Source organism: Idiotropiscis lumnitzeri, chromosome 1 (assembly GCF_059441095.1).
Source record: "Idiotropiscis lumnitzeri isolate Australia: NSW breed Sydney's pygmy pipehorse chromosome 1, RoL_Ilum_1.0, whole genome shotgun sequence".
NCBI lineage: Eukaryota > Metazoa > Chordata > Actinopteri > Syngnathiformes > Syngnathidae > Idiotropiscis > Idiotropiscis lumnitzeri.
Genome location: NC_142391.1, coordinates 7,467,552 through 7,491,677, shown reverse-complemented (window position 1 = coordinate 7,491,677; position 24,126 = coordinate 7,467,552). Strand labels below are relative to the sequence as shown.

General features: G+C 40.1%; 1 protein-coding gene across 1 annotated transcript in view; it reads left to right on the top strand.

Moving 5' to 3' along the window:
* Positions 1 to 7,769, top strand: part of c17h14orf132 (chromosome 17 C14orf132 homolog) — a 37,791-nt gene extending 30,022 nt beyond the window's left edge. Inside the window, exon 2 of the mRNA XM_088314152.1 lies at positions 5,016 to 7,769. Coding sequence (XP_088170278.1) covers positions 5,016 to 5,252 — 237 coding nt within the window. The 3' untranslated portion in view covers positions 5,253 to 7,769. The remainder of the gene's footprint in view (positions 1 to 5,015) is intronic.
* The last annotated feature ends 16,357 nt before the right edge of the window (positions 7,770 to 24,126 follow it).

The following is a 24,126-nucleotide window of genomic DNA, read 5'->3' as shown; positions in this document are numbered from 1 at the left end:
CTCTACGATGGCTAACTTCAAAATAAAGCAAATCAAATAATACATTGAGTCATTAATGCTAATGCAATAGCCGTAGTAGACTTTTATTTTGAAGTCGATCCTCGTGGTGGCGTAACAGCTAACTTGACTTCCGTTTTCGACTTCCCAGTGTGCTTTATCGTAGTTTTAATTCGCATAGTTTCCACCCATAATCAACCCAAAGCCATCCCAAAATCATATTCGGTCGCTAATTGTGGACGCTGACAAACCGCTAGTTAATTACGGCGTCATTATATGACATGACACAAGTCTCCGACGTTTGTGGCTACTACTGGCTAGCAGCTAGCTGTTAGCATTAGTAACAAGAGTCAGCTTCCCCCGACTTGTATGAACCGGTTCGCTCCGAAAAAAGGTTGAGGACTACTGTTCTAAATGACATAACATGAAATATACCTACTGTATGTTCATCGGGACATGTCCATTCTGTTGGAATTTGACAGATGGGTTAGTTTCATGTTGTAAATGGGGAGAACATAATGTGACAGTAGCAGCTGCCAGGACAAATTCCCCTTGCTGCGGATCACAAATAGAAAACCATCTGGCTGAAGATGACAAGGACTTTTTTTTTTTTTTTAAGGGAAACCTATCCATTGTAGGCATGAAGCTATCAGGCTAAAAACATCAGCAGTCCAATATTTTAGCGAGCCGTGTCCGTCTGTAAGAATTTTACAAGGTGTGTCAGTCCTTTTGGATATCATGCATGGTGGTAAGAGGATCTGACAGGAGCGTTTCTCGCTGTCACCGTGAATTTGTTCCGCTAAAACGGACAAATTTGGGATATCCGGTTGGAGATCGCAAGACGTTTTAGTTTAAGGGAAACATGAGTGCAGAGTGTGTATGCCAGAGCTTTTAGCAACTTATCTTGAACACGAGCTGACAGTGTTCCTCTCACAATGCATTGCAATTGCGAGACCGAGCAATTTTAGGGTGATGGGATTTGTCTGTTAGTTTTATAGAATACAGATATGGCTTCTTGAAAATCCCTCCTGAGAGATTAACGATTGCGGATACTCCCACAAAAAACTTTAATTTGAGGCAAAGAGAGGACCACGAAGGGTTTATGCTCTTTCCAGGACTACTCTGGAGTGACAAATATCTGGCTTACCAAATCAAAGCACCCTGTTCGACTCCACGATGGGAACGTTTTGGGTTTATTTTTTTCAGCAGACCTGCCAACAACTCAATCTTATTTGATTTGTTTATAGTTTGCCAAACAGTTGACCAAGATGACAAATCCAGGATAGGCCAGGTGACATCGATTGGATCAGAACTTGAGAATTTTTTTTCGTCCGAGTTGGAAATGGAAATTTCAAAATTGCAAATGTATACACAAACTAACCACTGAAGAGATGACATAGGCCACGGGTGTCAAATTCAAGGCCCGGGGGCCAGATGTGGCCCGCAACCTCATTTTATGTGGCCCGCAATGCGCAACTCACGTGCGTCAATTTCCTGTTTCAAGCACTTTTCTTCCACTTTTAACAACATTGAGATGTGAGATATTGCAATTTGTTTGTTACCAATCCTCCCCTATTAAAATAAATTGAAGAATTGTTGAACAAACAATTACTTACTGGCTTCTGAGTTCAAAACTGGCTTTCCATCAATTTGTTGTGTTAGGTGATCAAACATTTATATTGGTTCACATGTCACAGTCATAACGGCCATCTGAGGGAAACCAGAACTACGATTGACACCTCTGACATGGGCTGTTCCTAGCAGAGCTGGCCAATATTTTACGTGTTTTGACCGACTTGATAATACAAGCAAAAACACGGTTGACCACCACGATGTGTTTTTATTTTTATTTTGTAGTCCCGACAATAAACTGAATCATCTGAACATCTACTTTGTTTGTTTTGTTTTTCTTCACTGTCTAACATTTGCAGAGATGAATACTGTGTATTGGTTAAGGCGCTTACATATTTTTAAAAATAATTTTTGGGGCCATTTCTCATAGCTGATCTCTTTTTGATGCATCAAACAAATGTCGCCTTATAAGGAAATAAAGGCGTGGTAATTGCAGATTTCAACTCATTTGCACCAGCCCGTCAATCACAATGACTTCTGATTCACAAACAGACGCAAGGCAGTGTGAAGAACGTTGGCCATCGTGTACAAGTCAACGGTTATTTTGCATATATGCAGAACTTGTGCGCAGAGTAGGAACATTTCTACGCATTCATTATTGAATGAAGCCCATAACAAGTCTGAAGGCTTTTTGTGACGGAATGTTGTATTCGTTAGCACATAGTTTCCATAAAAATTGGTATAACACTGTTATAACACCCATGGCCCAGTTTTTATTGAACTAGTTTTATTTGTTGTTGTTGTAGTTCATCTAGAAATTGATCTTACAATCCTTCTCTGCGCTTCCCCGTCAGGTTCCGCATTACCTTATCGAGGAATGTCAATAAGCATGAGTTCATAGTCAGTAATGCATAGGGGAAGACTTTTTCTGGCCACTTATGAGCTAAGATACATCGGAATGCCAAAGTCTTCGCTGTCGTTCCCCCTGTTCCATTAGTGATCAGTCTCTTGCTGCATTTATGTCATGTGCGACATGCTCATTGGATTTGCGACTGCAGAAAATAGACAGAGGCGCAACCCCACAGAAGATGAAGCTATATTGACGTATTGATGTACTGTATATATTTAGGCTCGACGTCCAGAAAAGAAAAAAAAAAAACGTAAACCCAGACAATTAAATATTTAGAAGCAAGCAACGTCAACTGGAATGTCTTCGCACTCTTCATTTTACTCCGTGCACTTCCCAATTTATGCAAACAGCTCGCTTCTGTGGACAATGAGTTACTGAATAAAACATGGTTGTAAAGAATATCGACAGGGTTGAGAGCTTCCGTTCGCATCAAACCAAATGTTGGAGAAAGTCGGCGTAACAGAAGCTCATTTGAACCAATTCAAATCCACAGCATGTTAATATGATGTGAATTTCTTTTCCCGGTTGTCTGGCTTTTCTTTGGATTGACAAGGTTTTACTGAAAAGTAGAGCTTCTAAATTATTTTAGTGGGGAAAAAAATAATGGTTATAGTGAGAAACTGTTTTTCACATCATTTCTTTCCTCTTTGCATCAATTCATTTTTTTCCAAAGCAATGTATATATTATAGTAGTCAGACTCATGTGGGTCGACGGTCAATTCTAGGATCACACCTTCCGGCTTTCTGAGCTCCTAGACAGTCAGCATACATTTGCATTTGAACATAAACACGAAAGTGTCCGAATCAGAGTTATTGAGCAGTACAAGTTAAGAAAAACCTTAAGCCACAGACTTACATGGCATATTTTTACATTTCAACTCTGTATGGGTGAAAACAAAATCCAGCTAGTTTAAAAAGGACATGCATTAAAATGAATGAATCTCAAATTTTAGGGATGCTGAGATTCAACTGACACACACACAATGCGTGATAATTGCAAGACTAAAATGATTTTAATGGATGACCGTCACAGACCACAGAGACTAAAAGACTGCCGAGTATAGACTGCATTGACCGTTTGTGTGTGTGTGCGTGTACGCGCGCGTGTGCATGTCTGTAGGGCAGATTTGGGGGTTGGTGCGCAGGTCTGCTAGACGCGGTGCACGCCTGTCTGCCTCCATTATGCTCATGTTAACAGTAGGCGCTCCACAGGATGTGTCATGTCATAATTCACCACCAGGGGCCAATGAAGGGAGCGAAGGCGAGAGCGTTCCAAACGGTCTTCCCCGGCCCGTGTGCCAGGGAAGACCTGAAGCGTGAGTGTGAGCGAGAGAAGGTGAGCAAATGAGGAAGAATTAGTTTCTATGTATGCCAGAGTGCAACATGCCTCCGAGGTATTTTGTTTTTCCAAGTTCCCCACATGACACAAATGTCTCAATCGCACTCACACGCACATCATCAATGCAAGCAAACGGGAAAACACGTCACATAAATATGCGCCGGAACATACTCAATAGAACGTTCATTCTGTTGGAATGACTGAGCCGCCGATTGTTCAAAGCAATCCATCATTTTGACTTGGCATGTGAAATATTAATTCCAAGTTAATCGAGCGCTACTTGCTAAATGCGGGCGCACCTGTGAGAGGATGGGAAAGCCTTCTCGGTGATGTAATGTGCTGATTTACTTGCGCTTGATAGCAGTGGGGGGCCGCGCATTTGACACGTAGGCCTTCAGTGAAGAAATTCCCCTCATAATAGCATCATTTATGACACCGCGGCTGGACAAATATTAAACCGAAACACACTTACAAAATACTCGTGATTGTTGGACGACCTAACTTCTCTTGAAAGGTCCGTCTTGAAAATGGCGTCCTTCGAACATTGTGGTTTAAAAAAAAAGCACAAATATATTTGAGATTTTCGATGGGTCGCCAGTTACGACTTCCGTTTGATTCTGCATAGTGATGCCCCCTCACGAGTGAGTATCCAATCACAAAACGCGTTCATCACCTTCAGCGTAATGCCAGCGGGAAGGCCTTACGGTCATCAACTCGTGATCTGATTGGCTATCATGACTGTCAATCAACTGTAAAAGCCCCTCAAGGCAGAACAGACGCCTGCATGATTGTATCTGAAGGCCTCGGACGAGTAGCACGTGCTACTTATATCGTGAAATCTACCTGGCAACACGAGCTAGCTGAATTCTGATTGGATAAAAACGCTCAAATAAAAAATACAACACTTGGATATAATATGACATCAATGTGAAGAATAATGATTTTTTGATTATGTTAGGCCAGCAGAGAAGCCCTTGAACGCCCACCACAGCTTGTTAGCATATTCTACTTGGATTTTGACACCCACCCAGAAGAAAAGCAAGGAAAGCAATCTAAGGGCGTAAAGATTTTTCCGATTCAAATCGTTTTTTTTTGTTGTTGTTGTTGTTGTTGATGTAACCCTACTTGATACCGACATGCAACAGTTTCTGTTTGAGGTCATTTTACCAATTTTGTTCTTGATCTCCCCTCTTCCAGATCCCAGTTATGACGGGAGCCTTCATGGACTCGTCGCCAAACGACGACTACAGCGGCGAGCACTCGCTCTTCAACTCATCCGCCAGCGTCCACGCTGCTGCCTCGGCGGCGTCCGTGCATGGCCAGCCGGACGAGTCGCAGTCCATGTCCAGTGATGCCATCTGGCTTTGGATCGCCATCGTGGCCACCATCGGAAACATTGTGGTGGTGGGCGTGGTCTACGCTTGCACCTTCTAAACTTTTTGGAATCCGTCCGTCTCTTCTTCCGAGAGCGGCGATGCCCCCGCAACGGAATCGTAAACGTCTACATCATGAGCGCAAAACACTCCCCGCTTTTGTTGGATTCTACGATTTGAGGATAATGCGCCGGTGAAAAAAACGAGGAAGCTTGTTCTCTCTGCTCAGAATCAGAGGAATGTTGCTCCCTCCTAAGTTTCTTTCCATGTCTCCCCATGAAGAACACACTCTCACTTGCCACGCGGAGATGCGAATGGAGCTCAAATGGGGCTTGAGATTTGGGTTGATCCGGGGACGTCGCAAGCTTCCGTCGCCACAAAGCAATTTAGGGCAGCGCTGTTTAATTATGCCCTCGAACACGGTGGGCGAATGCTAAAACATTTAGAAGGCACTGGGATTATTTTCATCCGAGGCAGCCCCGAGGCCCATCGCCATTAGGGCACATGTAAGGAGACTCTGTGGAGCATACATGGCATGAACACGCTAATGACTTAATCATCATTGCAGTTCACTTTCCCGCACATTGAATATCACATGAATATCAAATCGTAAGGCCTAAATTTGACGAGGCAATAATTCAATTCAAACCCCAAACTTTTAGGCTTCGCCCTCTTTATCTGATCTCCGCCACCGATTAAAGCCATTCCTCATCTTTGACAGGGTTGCCGCGGAGTCGGACCTACAGTACTGAACCTTCTCCCGCTTTGGCAGCAGACGGACAATCTGCTCGCTGTGACCTTGAGGTGTTCTTTTTACAGGTTTAGGGCAAGCATTAGGAGTAGAACCAGCTGTAATCATTTATTTTGGAAAGTTTTGCTTCTTCGAAAAGGTACATAAATAGCTGCTTTGTGGACAACGTGATAGGAAATACGATAAAGGTAGACCTGGACGACGATTCAATGAGATCCAAACGCGAGGGCTTTATCAACATACGCAAAATATTAAACCCGCTCTGGGGAGGATGTTGATACAGCTTTTGAATTGAATCACAATTCCAAATTAACTCAATTAACTCATTAACTGCCATTGACTGCTAAAGACGTCAAAGTTCCTTTTTTTTTTTTTACTCAGCTGCTAGTGAATGAGTTAATCAACTGTTTTTTGTTGTTTTATTTTACTCTGGAGTACAATTGGCGTCTTCATAAATAATGCTTTCATTCGGAAATCAAATTAGTTTAACTAAGCGGCGCACTCCATTCTGACTCAATTTCCTGTTGATGTGATTAATCCATAATTTGACATAATTGACGATATCCGAGAATAGAATTGAGTAAAAATCTGAAAATGTGAACAGAAAATCACATTTTCAGATCTGATGAGAGAATTTGTTAACATAAATTAAATTTTGTTATTTAAAAACAATATATATACAATAAGGTTGTGGAGAAGCTTCTCTATCCGTTTCCCGCTTCCTTGCGACTAATTTTATGATGGGGTTGTTGGATGCCGTGTCTCTGTGTGAAACTGCACAAAATTGGGTCAGTATCCTTCTTTCACTGGGTTCTGTGTAAAACGCAAAGAATTTAAGAATCTGCGATTTGGCGTTGTCGGTGTAAAAAAAAAAAAAAACGACGAGGAGGTGTCAGTCCAGCGATGTTCCGCTTTCAAATGTAGCATCCGAGCCGTAACAAAGTCAGGATGACGCCTGCGTGTAACTGGATTTCACCGAGCCTGGAGCGTGAACTTTATTAACACTCATTTCTCCCTTTGCAGTTGTACTGAAAGCAACGGTCCTACCGTCATGTTGGTGCTGTCATGATCAAATTTTTTTTTTTTTTTTTTTTCCCCCACCTCCTGAAATCAAAACAAACTGCGGCAAAGCTTTTGACTGCCGCAGTCGGAGTAATCAAGTATTAATCTTCCAGCCAAAGATGCCGTTTATTCTTCCATACACATCATTCACACAAATCTACGAGCTTGTTGCCTTTGTTCAAGGCCACTTATTGATGTTTGTGATTTTACAGTTTTGTTTTTTTTTTCCATTTCTCCAACATGTGAACTTGAAGTGACTACGTCGTTTGAGTTCGTATTTTTCACCACATGTTCCGATGATATGAATATTCAATAGCTGACACTGTTGTAATGTTTTGTAGCAACTTACGATGGTGACTGTATCGGCATCCTCAATCCGAGTGTATTCGCTAAATGCTCCTAGAGGACTTTTCAGGCCTGCTTTTTAACAACTGATCGATGTATAGAACTATTTAGAAGATGTTGTAAACCACTGACACGATACTCCTTTTTGTAAAGACGTAACGCTTTTAGAATCAACGCAGTTTACTGTTTTTCTCCGCCGACACAACGCTACAGTAGAAACGATACGGAGGTGATTTTTCCGCGGTGAACTTTTGACGGCGGCCATTTTGACACGGGTTGTTTAGAAGTTGTATTCTTGTGCACCCCACCAAATCTGTAAGCATCTTTTCTTCTGAAGGAGGACAAGGCGCGGAATATTTTCAGCGGGAAAGCAATGTAACATGATCTTGTGTTCTAGTAAAACGTGATTTCTGAGGCGTCTGACTTGCTTGATTTGTTTTTTTTTCGATAAATTAGGAGAGGAATATATGTGGGTGCGCTGGCGTCTATCCCGGACGGGTTGCCAGCCCATCACAAGGCAAATTTATACAAATAAACAATTCTGACATTCACACCGATGGGTGATTTAGTTTTCTTGAAGTGAACCGAACATGGGCATTTGAAACGATGAATCTTAAAACTGTGAGATAGACGTGTTGACTACTAGAGTGCTGCTCCTAAAAAGGATGAAAAGATAAAAATCGAGGTAAATTTCTCCAATTTTAGTAATCCTTGTGTTTCACTTATTTCAGCTTCAGTGTTTCGAGGATTTTTTGCGAAGTATTAAAAAAAAAAAACAGAACGGTTACGTCGGGTGACAGTAATGCATCTTTGTGAGAATCAAAGAACACAGCAAAGAGAGAACCAAATAAAAAAAAAAAGACAAGGACAATGGCGAAGAAACTGCGGCATCAAAAGTAGACGGTAATTTTCGCTTTGCACAACAACATCAACGGGTTAAAAGTGTATTAATCCACCAGGATTGTATCGTTTGCTAAAATGCACGGCGGAATTCTAGTTAAGGGAAGCCAATTTCAGGACGAAAATGAAAACTAACAGTTATTAAGCAACATTCCGTCGTGATCGTTCGCTTCAGGGTTTGTAGATCACGATCCCGTCACAGCCTGCAGCTCGGTATTCATTCTTCATTTTGTATTTTCAAACTTAAATTTGTTGTGTAACAAGTATTTAGAAAATTGGGAACCTGGGGTGAGGAATCGCGGGGAGTTCTGGTCCCCCGATAACCGTGAAAAACGATGGATTACTCTGTAACTGTAGGACAATTTATAGCCGTGACCACAAAAGTTTCCCGTAAATGTAAAGTTGCATGATTGTTCTTCAAGTCCAACAAGGTTATCACAAAAACCTTGAAACAAACGCAATCCAAGAAGAGATCGTTCCTCTTTTACACACAGACTGCAGCTTGCGCTGTGAAAACCGCACCACAAAAGACAATGAGTCACTCACAGGGCTGCAAATCCCTGCGCCCAAGCCGACCCCTCTCCCCCTCCTCCCCCACCCACCATCCCCTCTCAAGGAGGAAGAAGTAATGTCTCAGAGATTTACAGATCGCATTTGTAAACGCACTTGTCAACCGACGCACCACCTTGCAGCCCTTGAACGAGCAGTCTAAGGTACCCAACGGTACCCCCCCCCCAACCCCCCTCCCCCTCCCCTCTTCATCCCCTCCCCAACTCCCAACCAGACTCCCTCCCTGCTGATACGGCGGCTTGATTCGATCAGCTCCCCCTCACATTCGCCACGGGGCCTTTCCGTTCCCCCTTGATGGAAGCGATGTCGGTTGTTTTCTTGTTGCTTGTTGACTGGAAAAGATGTGACTCCTGGAGGCAACGTTAGATTAAATGGATAATCACGGGGTCTCCCGAGCACTAATGTATGTTAATGCAATGGAGGGTTATTAGACTCTCAGGTGGGAAATCTATAGTGGCTAACTAAGACTTTGCCAGATAAGGCCGCCTCTGGACGGTGACTAATAGACACCGATGGAAGTGATTCATTGGTCTGGAGAGGTGATGAAAGGAGAGGAGGAGGCCTCTTTCACACCGTCTTTTTTTTTCCTGCCTGTAACTTTCAACGGCAAGGAATAAGAGAAATCAATCCTAGGGAGGCTATTGGGTTATATTTCCTGTTACTTTAAAACAGGTGTGGGCAAACTACAGCCCGGGGGCCACATGTGGACCGTTAAATGTTTTAATCCGGCCCGTTAAACTTGAAAAAAAATTAAATGATTAAAGCTTGTTAATGTTTTATTTGTTTTATTTTTTTTACTGTGACATATATATTGTTGTAATATTTTTTTTTACTTTCATTTAAAATTAAATGTATTTTTTTTTTTTTATCCGATGAGGTGAGGTAACCAAAACATTCCATCCATCTGCTCCTCCGTCAAATTTTAGAACCCATTGTGGCCCACCAATAAAAAAGTTTGCCCACCCCTGCTTTAAAAGGTAACCCAACCCAAGATGTCAACATTTGTTGTATATTAAATGTGCCAATATTCTTTATCAGCTCCAGTATTTACTTGTGGGAAAAAAAAACATTTAAAGTGCTGCAGCGCCAGACGTCCACATCAGCGTGTACTCGCCACGGCCAACTTTAAAACTACAAAACCAAATGTCTGTGGTTACTTCATCTTCGCAAACTCTTTTTATAAAGGTCTTAGGGCCAACAAATAAAACGATGAGTTGACTGAGCAGTGCAATATGCGGGAATTAAACTGCACTTACTTATCTTTGTAGCTGACATGCTTCTTTTTGCAAGAATTTGATTCCTGAAATGAAACAAACAAATCAGCCCTACTTACAGAACTATCTAACCTAACTACTCAACATGCATTTTTTTTTCAATTTTGAGGTATAATACCCATGGCTCACAGAGTTAGAGAACAATTTTACAACTATTCAATTTAATTTGAATTAAGACGATTAATCGTTCCATTTTCATCACTGTCAAGGCACAGTACACATAAGGCTAATGCTGCATGTATGTAACCACCCTCTTCGCCCTTCTGTTTAGGGTGGACACAGATGTCGCCACACATCTTGGCCAATAACATGCTGCTTTCATAATCAAACAAAACGTGGCTTTTCACCCATTGTTGGTTTCTCCAAAAATGTGCAGATAGTGTGCACCTTTTCCCCGCCCTCAGACACACCGTTTATAAACAGCAAATGTAAGCAAACTCATAGTTTGAGCTCTCAAGCGATGTGTGATTCAAAAGGGGTCATTCACTCTTCCAACAACACTGCAATTCAATCACTTCAAACATCTTTTTGTCCTTGGCGGTGCGCTCCCATTTTCCAGGGTGAAAACCATCAGAGCTCGCTAAACTTTTACACTTTGCCAACTGCCGCAAAATCATAGTAGAACAACATGCCCACCAACAGCGGGAGAATTTTGCCAAAGCGAACACTTATTAGCGACTGCTATTTGTGGTCTTGGAAATTTCGGGTCCCGGTCTTCGGAGTATTATGCTAGCTGATGTCAAACATACGCAGAAATCATCGAGCCAACCTGTGATCACAAACACTTGTTTACAATTATTTGGAACACAGCGTTCAAAATTTGCTTCACTGTGTAAGAATCTATTAGTTTTTCATTTGACGTGGTCTAAAAGTGTTTTTCATAGAGGTATTCAAATTTATGTCATTTTGGCGAGGTAGCTGACTTAGCAAATGTTAGTGATTGGAACTCAGTGGCGGGCCGTCAAGGCCTTCTCCGCTGGCCTAACGATCAAGAAATCATGATCATATTCTTCACATTGATGTCAGATTATATCCTAGAATTGTATTTTTAGGTGAGAGTTTTTATCCAATCAGAATTCAGCTAGCTCGTGTTGCTAGGCAGATTTCACAATAACAGTAGCACGCACTATTCGTCCGAGGCCTTCAAATACAATCGTGCAGGAGCTTTTTTTGTGTGTGTGAAGGGTATTTACAGTTGATAGACAGTTGCGATAGCCAATCAGATCACGAGTTGGTTACAGTGAGCCTTCTCGCTCAAAAGTGTGGAATTAATTGCAGATACACTTGCGAGGCCATTTTCAAGATTGACCTTTCAGAGAAGCTGAGTCGTCCAACACTCACTCAGTAGTGTGTAAGTGTTTTTCTGTTATTATTATTTGTCCGGCCGCGGTGTCATAAATGATGGAATCATGAGGGGGTTTTATTCAAGTCAGACTAAGGAGGTCTTCACTGAAGGTCTACGTGTGAAATGCACGACCAGCCACTGTTGGAACTACATCCAAATTTAGGTTGCATCGCCGCTATAGGAACAGAATGTTGTCATGCACTGAAGACCTTCCGTCTTGAGATCTCTCTGCGTGAAAGAGGCAGTCGTCTCACAAGAGGCTAAAGTCTGACCTCTGTCTGGTAAAACGTGACAGGCTGGGTGAGGAGTTTGTGGCTATGCTAATATCTGCCAAGCCGCTTAGACGCGCATCCCGTCAAACTGTCACTTGGGAGATGGCTAACGCTATTTTAAATCGCTCTCCTCTTTCGTCTATAAACATGTTCCGAATAAAAACAGCAAAAGATTGTTCTTCACCACCATTAAGTTAACAGGAAATATGTTTTCAATTATTTGTTAGCTGACTGCTATATTTTTCGATGTGTCTTGTATACAAGTATATGTACCGTACTTGCGTTTAAAGGATTTTAGCTAACAAAGCAATTCAAGTATTTTCACAAAACTCAAACATTTTTGATTCAAAAATCTGTAAAGAGACCTCTGAAGGGCATGGGGAAAAATGTTTGCAATTGTCGCCACAATCTCCATAGAATGTGTACACATAACACTTATTTATAAACGTTGAAATGCGAAATTGTGGCCACCAAATTGGTATGACGTGGACTAATTAGTGTGTTTCAGAAACATTTGTCAAGGATGTGCCTGTGATGTCATGGTTAAAAGGTTCCATCATTTTAACTTCATTACATCTTCTTCTCTCGTCGCTTGGTTGATGACAGCGCCACAGCGCCCCCCACTGGAAGACTGGTTCAATAACCACATGTAGCATTGATCAAACTATTTTGGAATATTGAGCCAAAACAGCTCACGTATGAGCGCTCGTATATCCGGCGACCATTTAACAACATCGAACTCCCCAGAGGACCCGCATGAGTCTTTTTACACCACAATTACAGATATCTCCTTGACGGCGGCGACCACTGGGGGACACAAACGCGACACCGTTGTAAACTGATGTAATCATCGCACCCGTGGCAGACTCCCCCCCCCATCCCAAAAGGAACAGTGGGATTTGTTCTTGATAACATTAGCGGGAAGAGCAGCTTGGCGAGAAAAGGATTTGAGGTCATCTGCTGCCATGGCAACAGTCGACGAGAATGGATTTGGGTTGCATCATCTTGGCTCGTGGCTGACATTTCTGGAACTCGGTGGTGTTTGTTTCTGCCTCTTTTGTTTTGACTCACAAACACGATGTCTGTTATGGGGGCTCATTACAGATCCTTGTCAATCGTGCTAATTATCTTTTGGCGAGGAACCGACAGCCCAATAATTCCATTGGATGATGAGAGCTTAGCATCAGATGTCATTTATGTCCTTTGGATGCATTCTAAGGATGTTCTGACAAGAAAGAGGGGGGGGGTTAATTTATTTTCTGCGCACAGGTGATTTAAAAAGGAATTTATCAAAAATCTCAGTCTGGAAATTTAAAACAACAGCAACCATTTCCCAATGCATTTCAAAGGTTGTCAAGTGGATACTAAAGAAACAGATGTTGGAAGAAAATAAAAATAAACATTTTGTGGAGTTGGATTTGTATGCTCATTAAATCTAAAATTGAAATGCGCAGTCCACAGATAGGCAAAATTCCACAAATTAGGAGTCAGACTTTACCAGATTATTATGATTGGACACATTTTCAGCTATGTGGCAACTTGTTTGTGCAGTCACAATTGAGACAGTGCGGTGAGAGGTGCGTGCAGCTCCCAGTTGGTCCGAAAAAAACAGAAGGCTTGCATAGTAAGAATTAAGAGGATATATCTATATATTTATTTTCATGCAGTTTTTTTTTAGTTTACAAAGCTCATCACTATTTGATTTTAGGATTTTATTTGCCTCGAAACATTCCTTTTTTGTTTAGGGGTTTTTATTTAACTTTTTCTTTCTTTTACATCAGGGATTTTGAAGTCCTTTCTTCCTGTCATATTTTTTTCAGAAAATGAGAATGCTCTAGCACAAAAAACATGAGAGAGAAAACCTGAGATCAGTTAGACCTAACTCAACAAAAATTGTGCTCCCTGCTCTGATGAGACCATTTTAGCCAATGATAAGCTTGCCGGAAAATAACAATAAAAGTCGACTGAAGAAAATGCTAATCAATCATGTCTAATGATAATGGAGTGACTATATATTGTTAACAAGCATCGGAAGAGCTTTCATCAGTCAATAACTACAATCTTTATAAAAATCTCTAAATAAAATGTACGGGGCAGCATATCAGGAAAAAAATATCATCATAACACTTAGCTTGTGCAATATATTTTTCCGCCCCCCCCCCAAAAAAAAACAGGACAAATTAACACTTTCATGTGGAATTGTATGCTTTTGTCTGACTTTAGCTGGTCAGATGCAACCTTAAATGTGCATCGCCAACCAACAACAGATTAATTAAATAATAAAACATTGAGCCTGCTTATTTTAAATATACATATAAAATTGATGAAAAATGTATTTTTTTTAGGTACAATATATCACAATTGTCAACACTCATATCACATGGTTTTCCAAAATCATGCAGCCCTAGTTGAATATATTTGAAAAAGAACATTACACTGGCAGGTCATTATTAATATTAAGGGTAGCGATTAAATCAAACCTACTAAATTAAACTAAATATTTTCTGAGATGTAATTAGAGTGTGGTGAGGTATAAAAAAAGACCATAAATAATGATTTGTGATATTGCATAAAATGGACAATTCATATTTTATTTGTAATTTTAGGTTTTGGAATAAAAAGAATAGAAATAAGATAAATACATACTTTTTTATTTTTTTTAATCATTGACAAAATGGATAAAATAAATAAATAAAACAGGCAAGACTCGTGGACGACTGACAAGCTAATCCACCACACAGGTCAAACGTTACAATTATACTATTAAGTTAATTAATTTACAAAAATATAAAGTATATGTAAATACAGTAAATAACAAAAAGCAACACAAAACAATTTCATAGAAACAGAAATACATATATAAAAATGGAAAAAAAAATAGACAAGTGCAATAATTAAACATTCAATTTTTTTTTATATATATTTGAATATATACTGACCTTAATTGGAATTTGCATGTTGACAAAAGGTCAAAACTGCATAAAAGATATACATTTACAACATTGCCCTACAGGGTCATTACCGACCCTAAATGCTTTTGCATAAAGTCGCCTGCAGACATTAAAGACTCGAATGAAACATAACCACCATAGAGCACATGCAGATATGTGAGGAGAGTTGAACTCAAATAACCTCTCAACATTCTTCCATCATTGTAGTGAAGAATTGAATTGCCAACGCATCTGCTCTTGTGTCATTACGACCTGATGTTTCATCTCCAAAACAAGGAGCCATGTCACGCGGCAGAGCGCCTAGCCGAGTTAATGGTGATGACTTTGAGCTCGACAAGACGTAATGAGGAATCAATCAGCATGCGCAACATGTAGCCTGTCACCGCGGAGACCGACGGGAATCGAGCATCACTCATTGGCAGACCTGAGCCCAACGCCACTTAAACCGAGTGTGAGGCAAAATGAAAACGCAAATTACTCTGGAAGGTCAATGAAGGAAGAACATGATCACACTTCCTTTTTGGGACAATATCAAAAGGACAGTGGCGGTTCTTGTTGATGATTACGTCAAAGAAAATAGAACTGCTACATATAAACGTGTCTGGTTGCTCAGTACAATACAAGCAATTTAATTTTGCAAAGCGCATGCTTATGTAAATACAGCGGCGCTTTGACTTACTGGACGTGGGGTCAGGGTAGGCAAGTGAGGCAGAAAAGCCCCCCCCCCCCCCCTGCTGGCCGTTTGGCTGAACTTGCACGTGGATTGCAAATCTTTTGCAAATGAAATGCCATTTGGCTGTTCAAGCTCCGCCCCCCCCCCCCCAAAAAAATATATTTTTTGTAACCACAATAAATTCATTAATCAACAACTAATTTAACAATCAAGTATGAAGAGACATTAACTCATTTGTAGCCATTGACGGATATAGACGTCAAAAAGTACATTCCTTTTACCCGGACTGGCAGTGAATGAGTCGAGTTAAAATTGTTGTCCTTCGTGAAAACAAACTCATTATTGTTTGTGGTTAATCAAAATAAGAAATTTGCAAACATCATGCAAACAATGTTCGGACCAGTAACTTTGCAAAAAGTTTGGTGAGTACAAAATCAAACCCAAATGCAGTGCTTCTCAATTATTTTCTGTTACGCCCCCATTAGAAAGAAGAAAACAATTTGCTCCCCCACCCCACCACCCACTCGCCCCACAACTATAAATAACAACATTTTGGTTGCAAACCAAACCGACATCATAGAGTTAATACTCGCTGTGCACAATGGGCAAGGAGAGCGCCACTGCCAACTACTGGAGTGGATGTGCAATTACACTATTGTAGTACGGCGGAAAAAATGTTCCCCAGGTTCACACACGGCCCCTTCAGCATCACAACCCCCGTCCCCCCCCCGCCCCACCATTTCAGAAGCACTGCCCTAATGTGTAATATTCTTCATTTTATTTTTTTTCATTTCTTCCAAATAAAGAAAATTATTGTTTAATAAACAGTAATTGAAAAGAAATTAATTACCTTATTGAAAAATAACATTTGATCAGATTAGAATAATTGACAGGAAAAAAAAACATTATAAAAGTCCTATTTGTAACGTGTGACAAGAAAAATAGCAATCGTCTTCAATTTAATAAGCTTCATCAATATATTTATTCCAGCAGATGTACTTTTCAGTGATGTGGAACTTCACTGCCACACTCAACTGGGAGCTTTTTCGAATAATTGGTTGACCTTTTGGCACCATTATGAAGAGTAGTAAAATGTCACTGCATTCAGTATTTTTCCCGTCCACTTGTCTTTTGGAATCAAAGAGACGCTCCAGTGACGACAACGACAGCGGATGGAAGTCCCGTCAAGAGATACTCCGTGGCCCGCCCGCTGCGAGTATGGTCATGTTGTCAAAAGTCATCGTGTCAGTCGTCAGGCAGTCGGCCGTCTGATGCTGACTATGTCGGCTGTCAGTCCGCATCACGCACAGTAGAACAAAAGACTTGGAAAAACTGTCGCTGTTTGATGTCTTTGTGGGCGGGACCAGCCACTTAGGCGGACCGCCTTCAAGGAAAACGTCCCTACGGCAATCCACCACATATTTGGAGTTTGCTAGTCCCAAAAATAGTTCTTTTTTTTAATTTATTTATTTGGAATCTAGCCTTAGCTTCTTGGTGGGGGGATAAAACTCAGCTTTTAGCAATTTTAATGCTCCCTGTGAACTGCTCCAAAATGCTAAAAGCTAGCGCTAAAGCCCTGGCTAATAACAAATTTATCAAATAGTAATTGGTTTAATCGTGAAAATCCTTAAGTAGTTGACAACCCGCCAAAAAGGTTTAGAATTTCCCATAGCTGCCACAAGAAGGTAGCAAAGCACTACATTTGTCTAAACGAAGCTCCTCAACTCACTTCAACATAGTTCCTGGGAATCAATTTTGCCCTGTAATTGCACATCCACTCCAGTAGTTGGCAGTGACGCTATCTTTGCCCATTATGCGCCGCAAGTATTAACGGTTTGTTTTGCAACAAAAATGCTATTATTGATAGTTGCGGCAGAGCTCCAATTGTTTTCTTCTTACTTTTGGGGGGCGTAGCAGAAAATAATTGAGAAGCACTGAGCTAGAGGAAGTTACAGGGAGTCTTTTTAGGGTGTATTTTTTTAGAAAACCAAATCATTTGTCAGAAATGTATTTTTAAGGAAAATTGCTGAAAAATAATATCTAAATATTATTTAATATAAGATATTAAAGTCTTTTGTAATTATACTTTGTGGTATATTGACAGTTCAAACTAAAAAATGTGGGTACCTACAAACCTTTTTAGAGGAAGAGTCCTGCACGCTATATCCTCAAGCATCAATCAACAATGTGACTCACGATAAAAGGTCAAATGCAATTTTAGTCAATTGAGCCTCTTAAAAACCAAAGCACAGTAACTGATGGTTAAATTCCGTCGAGTTTCACACGTCAGAAATGACAAGTAAGCACTTTTTTTCTTTTTTTGTAATTCCACACCACCCTCTGCTGGATGTGATGAGGCACACCCACCGTGACTCAACCAAGGAATTTTCCTGCTACTAAACAGATTTGATGGGAAAAAAAACAACAACAACAACAACTGAGCAACAGAAAGAAGCAGCAAGGTTGTGGCAGAGATGCAGAGAGACTGGAAGCGTCACAGAAAGACGCACAGAGGGGGCAAGAATCAATAGCTGCACTGCCAAGGGATTTTTTTTTTTTTGCTTTTTGCTTTTATTTGCTCACGTTACGAGTTACCAAATGAAAGTAATAAAATAAAATAAAATAAAATAAAACAAACAATGCATAAATTCATCACTTATAACCTTCCAAAAAAAACTAAATACAAGAATAGTCTTACGTTCATAAGGTTAGATTTAAGAAAAAGTGGGTGAGCAGGAGTGTGATCATAAAATATTTAATGTCCTTTTTTGCAAATCCACAATTGCATTTTTTTTCTGGGTAGATTCCTACAACTACACAATAGGCGGATAAAAAGAAATCAAGGAATAATAAATTAGATGATTTAAATGTCTTGATGTGTATAAAATTGTAATTGTTTTGAACTTTGACTTTTTATGGCAGCCCTTGTTCCTGTATTAATTTATCATCCAAGAATTCTGTTTTATTTCTGTGTGATCTATATCTTTGTTGCTGTAACACCTCAAATTTCCCCATGGTGGGACTAATAAAGGACATCTTTATCTTTTATCTTTAAGAAACAATCCACATTTCTGTCTTCCAAATTCACACAATGGCTCTTTTAAAATTTTAATCTGAACAAAGAACATTTGTGTCATCCGCAAAAAAAGACATAGAAATAGTTTTGGACAGTTTATGATTGCAAATTTGGCCATTCAATTCCTTTTTATGAACAGCAAGTTGTGGGAAAACGACTGAAAAAGTTCATTCAAAAATTGTGAGAAGGACAAATCAAGTTCACCTGGAAAGGTTAAAGAACATTTTTAGCTTTATCCCCCGAAATGTCATCCGAAAGCTCCAAATCCCGAAACTTGCTGTCATTATTCGGCCTGCAATCAAATCCTGCATTCCCATTCAAGTGAGACCAATCTGAAGATTTACATCTCACTCGCTAAACTATGAACGCCCTCGGCCAGAAACATCAGCCCTCAGCTTGAACATAAACACGTTCGCTTATCATCCTCGTCCAAGTTTTGCATTTCAGTGATGTCGCAGACACCGAAACCCAAGTAAGAGGAAAGTACCCGAATGGAGCCACGTAACCGATCCAAACGGTCGCATGGAACCCCCTCATTATGGTTTTTAGACGGAGTCGTAAATATAACACGAGCGGGTGGTCTGTGCGGTTTCTGCCACTTTGCACAGCATCCAAATCATTTGGGTGAACCGTACATCCAGTCCGTTTTCTCTGACAGCATCTCACGCTGTCAAGTTCGCATCGAGGTTGCTTTTGGAGTCCAAAGCCACAAGTTGGCTCGAGCTCTGTCTCTCCTCAAAAGCCCGACTGTGGCAGACAGCTGCGAAAACAGCCGGGGCAGGCTCGCCGTCTCCAAAGAGAGAGGGAGTTATGAAACAAGCCGCAGGGACGGGAGCGGCTCCGAGTAATCGAGCCGAGCGCCTGCGAAGCATGTTAAGCGACTTTGCAGGGGGAAACGGGAGGAGTGTGTTTTGGAAGAGAAGCACAGGGGGCCTGACCGCCCCCTCAGCCACATGTCGTGGTGCTGCATTACGGATCATTACACACCGCTGAGACAAAACACTGCAACTGCTTCCATAATTAGTCAAGCGACTGTCAGGTTGTCATAATAAACGTGTCCAATAGGTTCTAAAATTATTTTTCCTAACAATGGCTTGTGGAAGGGCACAGTCAAAGTTCAACTTTTGGCACAATATGGGAACAGACAGTCAGGCCCGAGCGGGATAGGACGAGAGACATGACGAAAAGACATTTTTCGTCTACTGCAAAGGGCTCGCTTGGATTAAAAATGACCATTCAAGGACGGCACAAAACTGCTGAACGAAAAATTTGCTTTGAGTGATAGAACTCATTTTGTAAATTTTTTCACCCCCCAAAAATAATCAAATCACTCAATTTTTATATGAGGTACTATATTTGTCCTGCATATTGTTCCAAATCGCCCCCCCCCAAAAAAAATATTGGGCCTACTTGGGTTGTCATATAGGGCGGTATAAGACCCAGTGTAAGTCTGCCATCTAGTGGTGATTGATGATATTACAACTTAAAACTACTGCATATTCGCAGCTGGGCGCCCGTGGATTTGGACACAATTTTTTTTTTTTAATTACTTTTCAATATTATTCAGATTTTGACATTTTTCAGGGATTTCGCACTCACACGCCATTTCCACAGTTTTTTTTTCAATAGACATAACAAATCGCTAACAGCTTTTTATGAAGACATTTTTTGGGATGGCAAAAAAAATACATAAATAAATAAATAAAATCTCTCCTAAATGTCCCCCCCCCCCCCAATTTTTTTGTGGCCACTCAGTGTAATCCAAACATTGTCAAAGCCAAGTAAAAAAGAAATTAAAATTGCGAAGAATTTTGCCATTTTTTTTCTCAATATAGATGTGATTTGTATGACTGGCCCAGTGTCAGTCGTCAATGACAACTGATCACTCTGATTCTGCCACCCTGACCACCTCCACTGAAAAATTTCCATCTACGCCCCTGGATGAGTCAGATACAACCTGAGCAGACTTCCCTCCAACAAGACCAGGCAGGCTTTATCGTGGAACTTCGAAACAAAAGGAAGCCAGGAAAGCAAATGAACTGATGAAGGAGGTCCGTCGAGGCTGATTTTAAGGAAGCAGCAACATCTCGAGCAGGACCGAATCAGTCATAAAAGATTCACAATGGAGCTGCACTCTTTGAAAAGCAAAAGGGTGCAAGAAGACCAGACTGCGTACTTGTAAATGCATACTTTGAAGGACATATTTGTAAGTAGATCCTTAAATTGTGTTTGTGGCGTTATCCGTCCGTCAGTGGGTTTGGCCGAAAGCTAAGAAAGTCAACAATTCACAGTCTGTGAGTGAAGTCGCTGAAGATCAATTTCACGACACGTAGATTTACGTCATGAGACAAGTAGGAGTGAGGCTCAGAAGGGAGGTGGGAGGGATTTCAACATGGCAACGCGTGCGCAGAACATTAAGTAAACAGTGCAAGAAGTTGCTAAGTGGTGGGTGATGTAGCGTTCCCAAAGATTAATCACATAGTTGCAAGATTTAAGTTTTTATCTAACAAGGGGGAAAAAAAGGACAAATTTGACAAAAAAAACAGAAGGAAATATAAGAAGAAAATAACATGTTTTGAAGAATACAGTTGTTATTTTTTAAGACAAAACATAATTCGTCGAAAGGAAATTATTGCAATTTACATGAATGAAGTCATCATTTTAAGGACTAGCATGTAAATAATTTGAGGTATAAAGTTGTGAAATGGGAGAGAAAAAAAATCCATTTCGCAAAAAAATTTGTATTTTACTTAACAGAAAACAAGAAAGTTATTGTAATTTGAAAAGTAAAGTCACTATAGTAAAAAATAAAATAAAAATCGAATGTACCAGAATCAAATTTGCGAGAGAAAAGGTTTACATTTTATAAGAATAAAGTCATAATTTGATTGATTTTTTTTTTTAAATGAGAGAAAAATCCAAGATTTCGAATTGTAATTTTACGAGTGAAAATTTCATTTTACAAAAGAGACATAAATTGTAATAAGAATAAAGGTTTAATTTCACAAGTGAAAATTGGATTTTCCAAGAGAAAAAAATATTTAATAAGAATAAAGTTGTATACAATAAAAAAACACCAAATTGCAATACCGAATTTTGAAAATAAAAAAAGTCAGAATACTACGAGAGCAAAAAACTTCCGGCAAGCTTTCTCCTTGCAGTGTTTTGATATTTGACTTTCTTGACCTTTTGTTTGGTAATGGAAATGTCACGATGCATTACTTAGTTTAAACTGCAACCGTCAATCCTCCATGTTAAACACACGATGACGTGATTGTGTTCCTCATCTCAAGCCCAAACACGGCAACACCGGATATGAAAACAATTCATCCACCGTAATCACACGTCCCAAAAAAAAATCACTTTTTCAAGCAAAGTGTAAGTGAGAGGACGGTGCCACTTCCGTACTTATAACGACCAAACGGCAACTTTCCGGAGCCACTCTTTGCGTTTCCATCAGCTAATCAATTATTCATCCAACATATTACAGAATTTTTAAAAGCGTCCATGCATGGCGACCGCACTTTCTTGCGGTCGTGAATGTGACCGACCGGATGGGTTTTCTTTTTCGCACATTATCGACTACTCCCAAACACAGGATCGATGCTAACTCAAAAAAATGTCCTTTGGGAGCAAGTGCATTAGCCGTAATGAGCTGCACTGTGACAAGCGGACGGCTCACAAATTGCTGCGTTGCTCATTCAAACGTTAACCCCGAGATTGCCAAGAGGGTAAATGCTAATAAGTGCACTCATGCTTGTGACGATGATTCAAAACTCAAGAGCGAGTAACAACCACGACTACATTATTTTAGACGAGCATAAAAAAATGAAAAAAAAAAAAATCTTAATGTTATTTAAGTTATGTTCCGAGAGTTTTGAACACAAGATGATGGTAATAAATGACGTGTTCTATTAATTTATTACTACAAAGATTCAGAGAGTTTGATGCACTAAGTCAGGGGGGTCACTCGCTCTCGCGCGCGAGCGCGAGCGCGCGCACGCACGCACGCACACACACACACACACACACACACACACACACGTGAACTCATATAAATGATCATCTTATGTTATCACATATATTTATTTATAGAAAGCCAGTTTTAAAATCAGAAGCCAATTAACAACTTTTCAATTTATTTTAAAACGGGAGGATCAGTAACAAATAAATGTAAATATCTCATATCGCAATGTTGTTAAAAGTGAAGAAAATGTGCAAGAAATAGGTTGACTCACATTTTCCCTTTGCGGGCCACATAAAATGAGGTTGCGGGCCACATCTGGCCCCCGGGCCTTGAATTTGACACTGGTGCACTATGTTGTCCCATTTCCTGATGAAATACGATGATATCCACCACACAGAATGTGTCCGCCTGCACTCAAACAACTTGGACCTGCCTTAAAGTTTGCCAAATTCCCAATCACACTAAACGAGACTTACCCCGACACTTGAATGAAGATGTGCTCGTTTTTAAGCGTCTGTACCAAAATAGAGTCCTTCGTGTTTGTCACACCATTTATTAGTCATCAGGATATTTCCTGGATCGTGGAGGATGAAGTCATGTGTTTCAGTAGATCTGAGATTTGAGTTTTCTTGGATGGCTCCTCGATTGGGCTCAACTTTTGCTTGCGGGATTAAGCCGTTCCAGATTCACTTCACACTGAGTTGATCAAGTTGATCGATTCGTTGCAGAGTGCAGATTCTCAAAGTGTGCTACTAATGCCGCTTGTGTTAATTGGGCCTACTCTATTGTTAGTCACTTGAAAGAATCACTGTCCAATAAAGTATTTACGTTCCTACGACAAATTAATTACGAACTGCTCAGAATGTCACAATGACTTGCAATATTATTTTCGTGAATACTTGGACCAACTACGCGACTGTATTTGAATGTTGTCATGATGGTGGTACTTGGAGGGCTCAGTTTTTTTTTTGTGGTACTTGGTGCAAAAAGTCTGCTGCAGATTATTAGTAAAGATCATCTCATTTAAAAACTGGTACAATATGAGTCTCTATGGAAATAACTGTCATTTTGTGAGGGGAAAAAAAACATTTAATTTGATGAGAAAGACAAAATGTTACGTCACTGACGTGAAGAATTAAATCAATGATACGAGAATTAAGACATACCATTGCAGAAGCAATTAATTAAACAAAAGTTATGTCATAATTTTTTTTATTACATTTTTTAATTTAAATTCAGAGGAGTAAAACAATTCAAATAAACGTAGCAGCATTTAGATGAGAACGGTTACGCTGTCAAGTTAAAACTCTCAAAAGCAACTTTTTGTCTGAGGCAAAAAAAAAATTGCATTTTGTTTTAAACTTTTGCACGTGACGTAAATGGTAATATATTGCTGTAAAAGCTCAACAAAAGCAAATAAAGGCCTTCCCTTATAAGATCCCCACATTCACAATGGATCGGATAAAGACAGAATTACAGTAACTAGAATCACACGTCTGTTGCAGTCATTAAACGTTTTCATCTCAAAAATACAAATCCATTGGAAGAGGAAATGTCTGAATCGTAACATACCAAATATGCAGACATGATGTTACAGTGAAGGGGTGAAAAAAAGAAAACAGACCATAGAGAGGAAAACAGAGCGTGAAGTAATTTTTATTTTTTTTTTTGGCTGACATCACTTCATCTCCAGTTTCCTTCAAAAGAGCAAGTCACAGACGAACAGGGCGGAGAAGGGGAAGGGGAAGC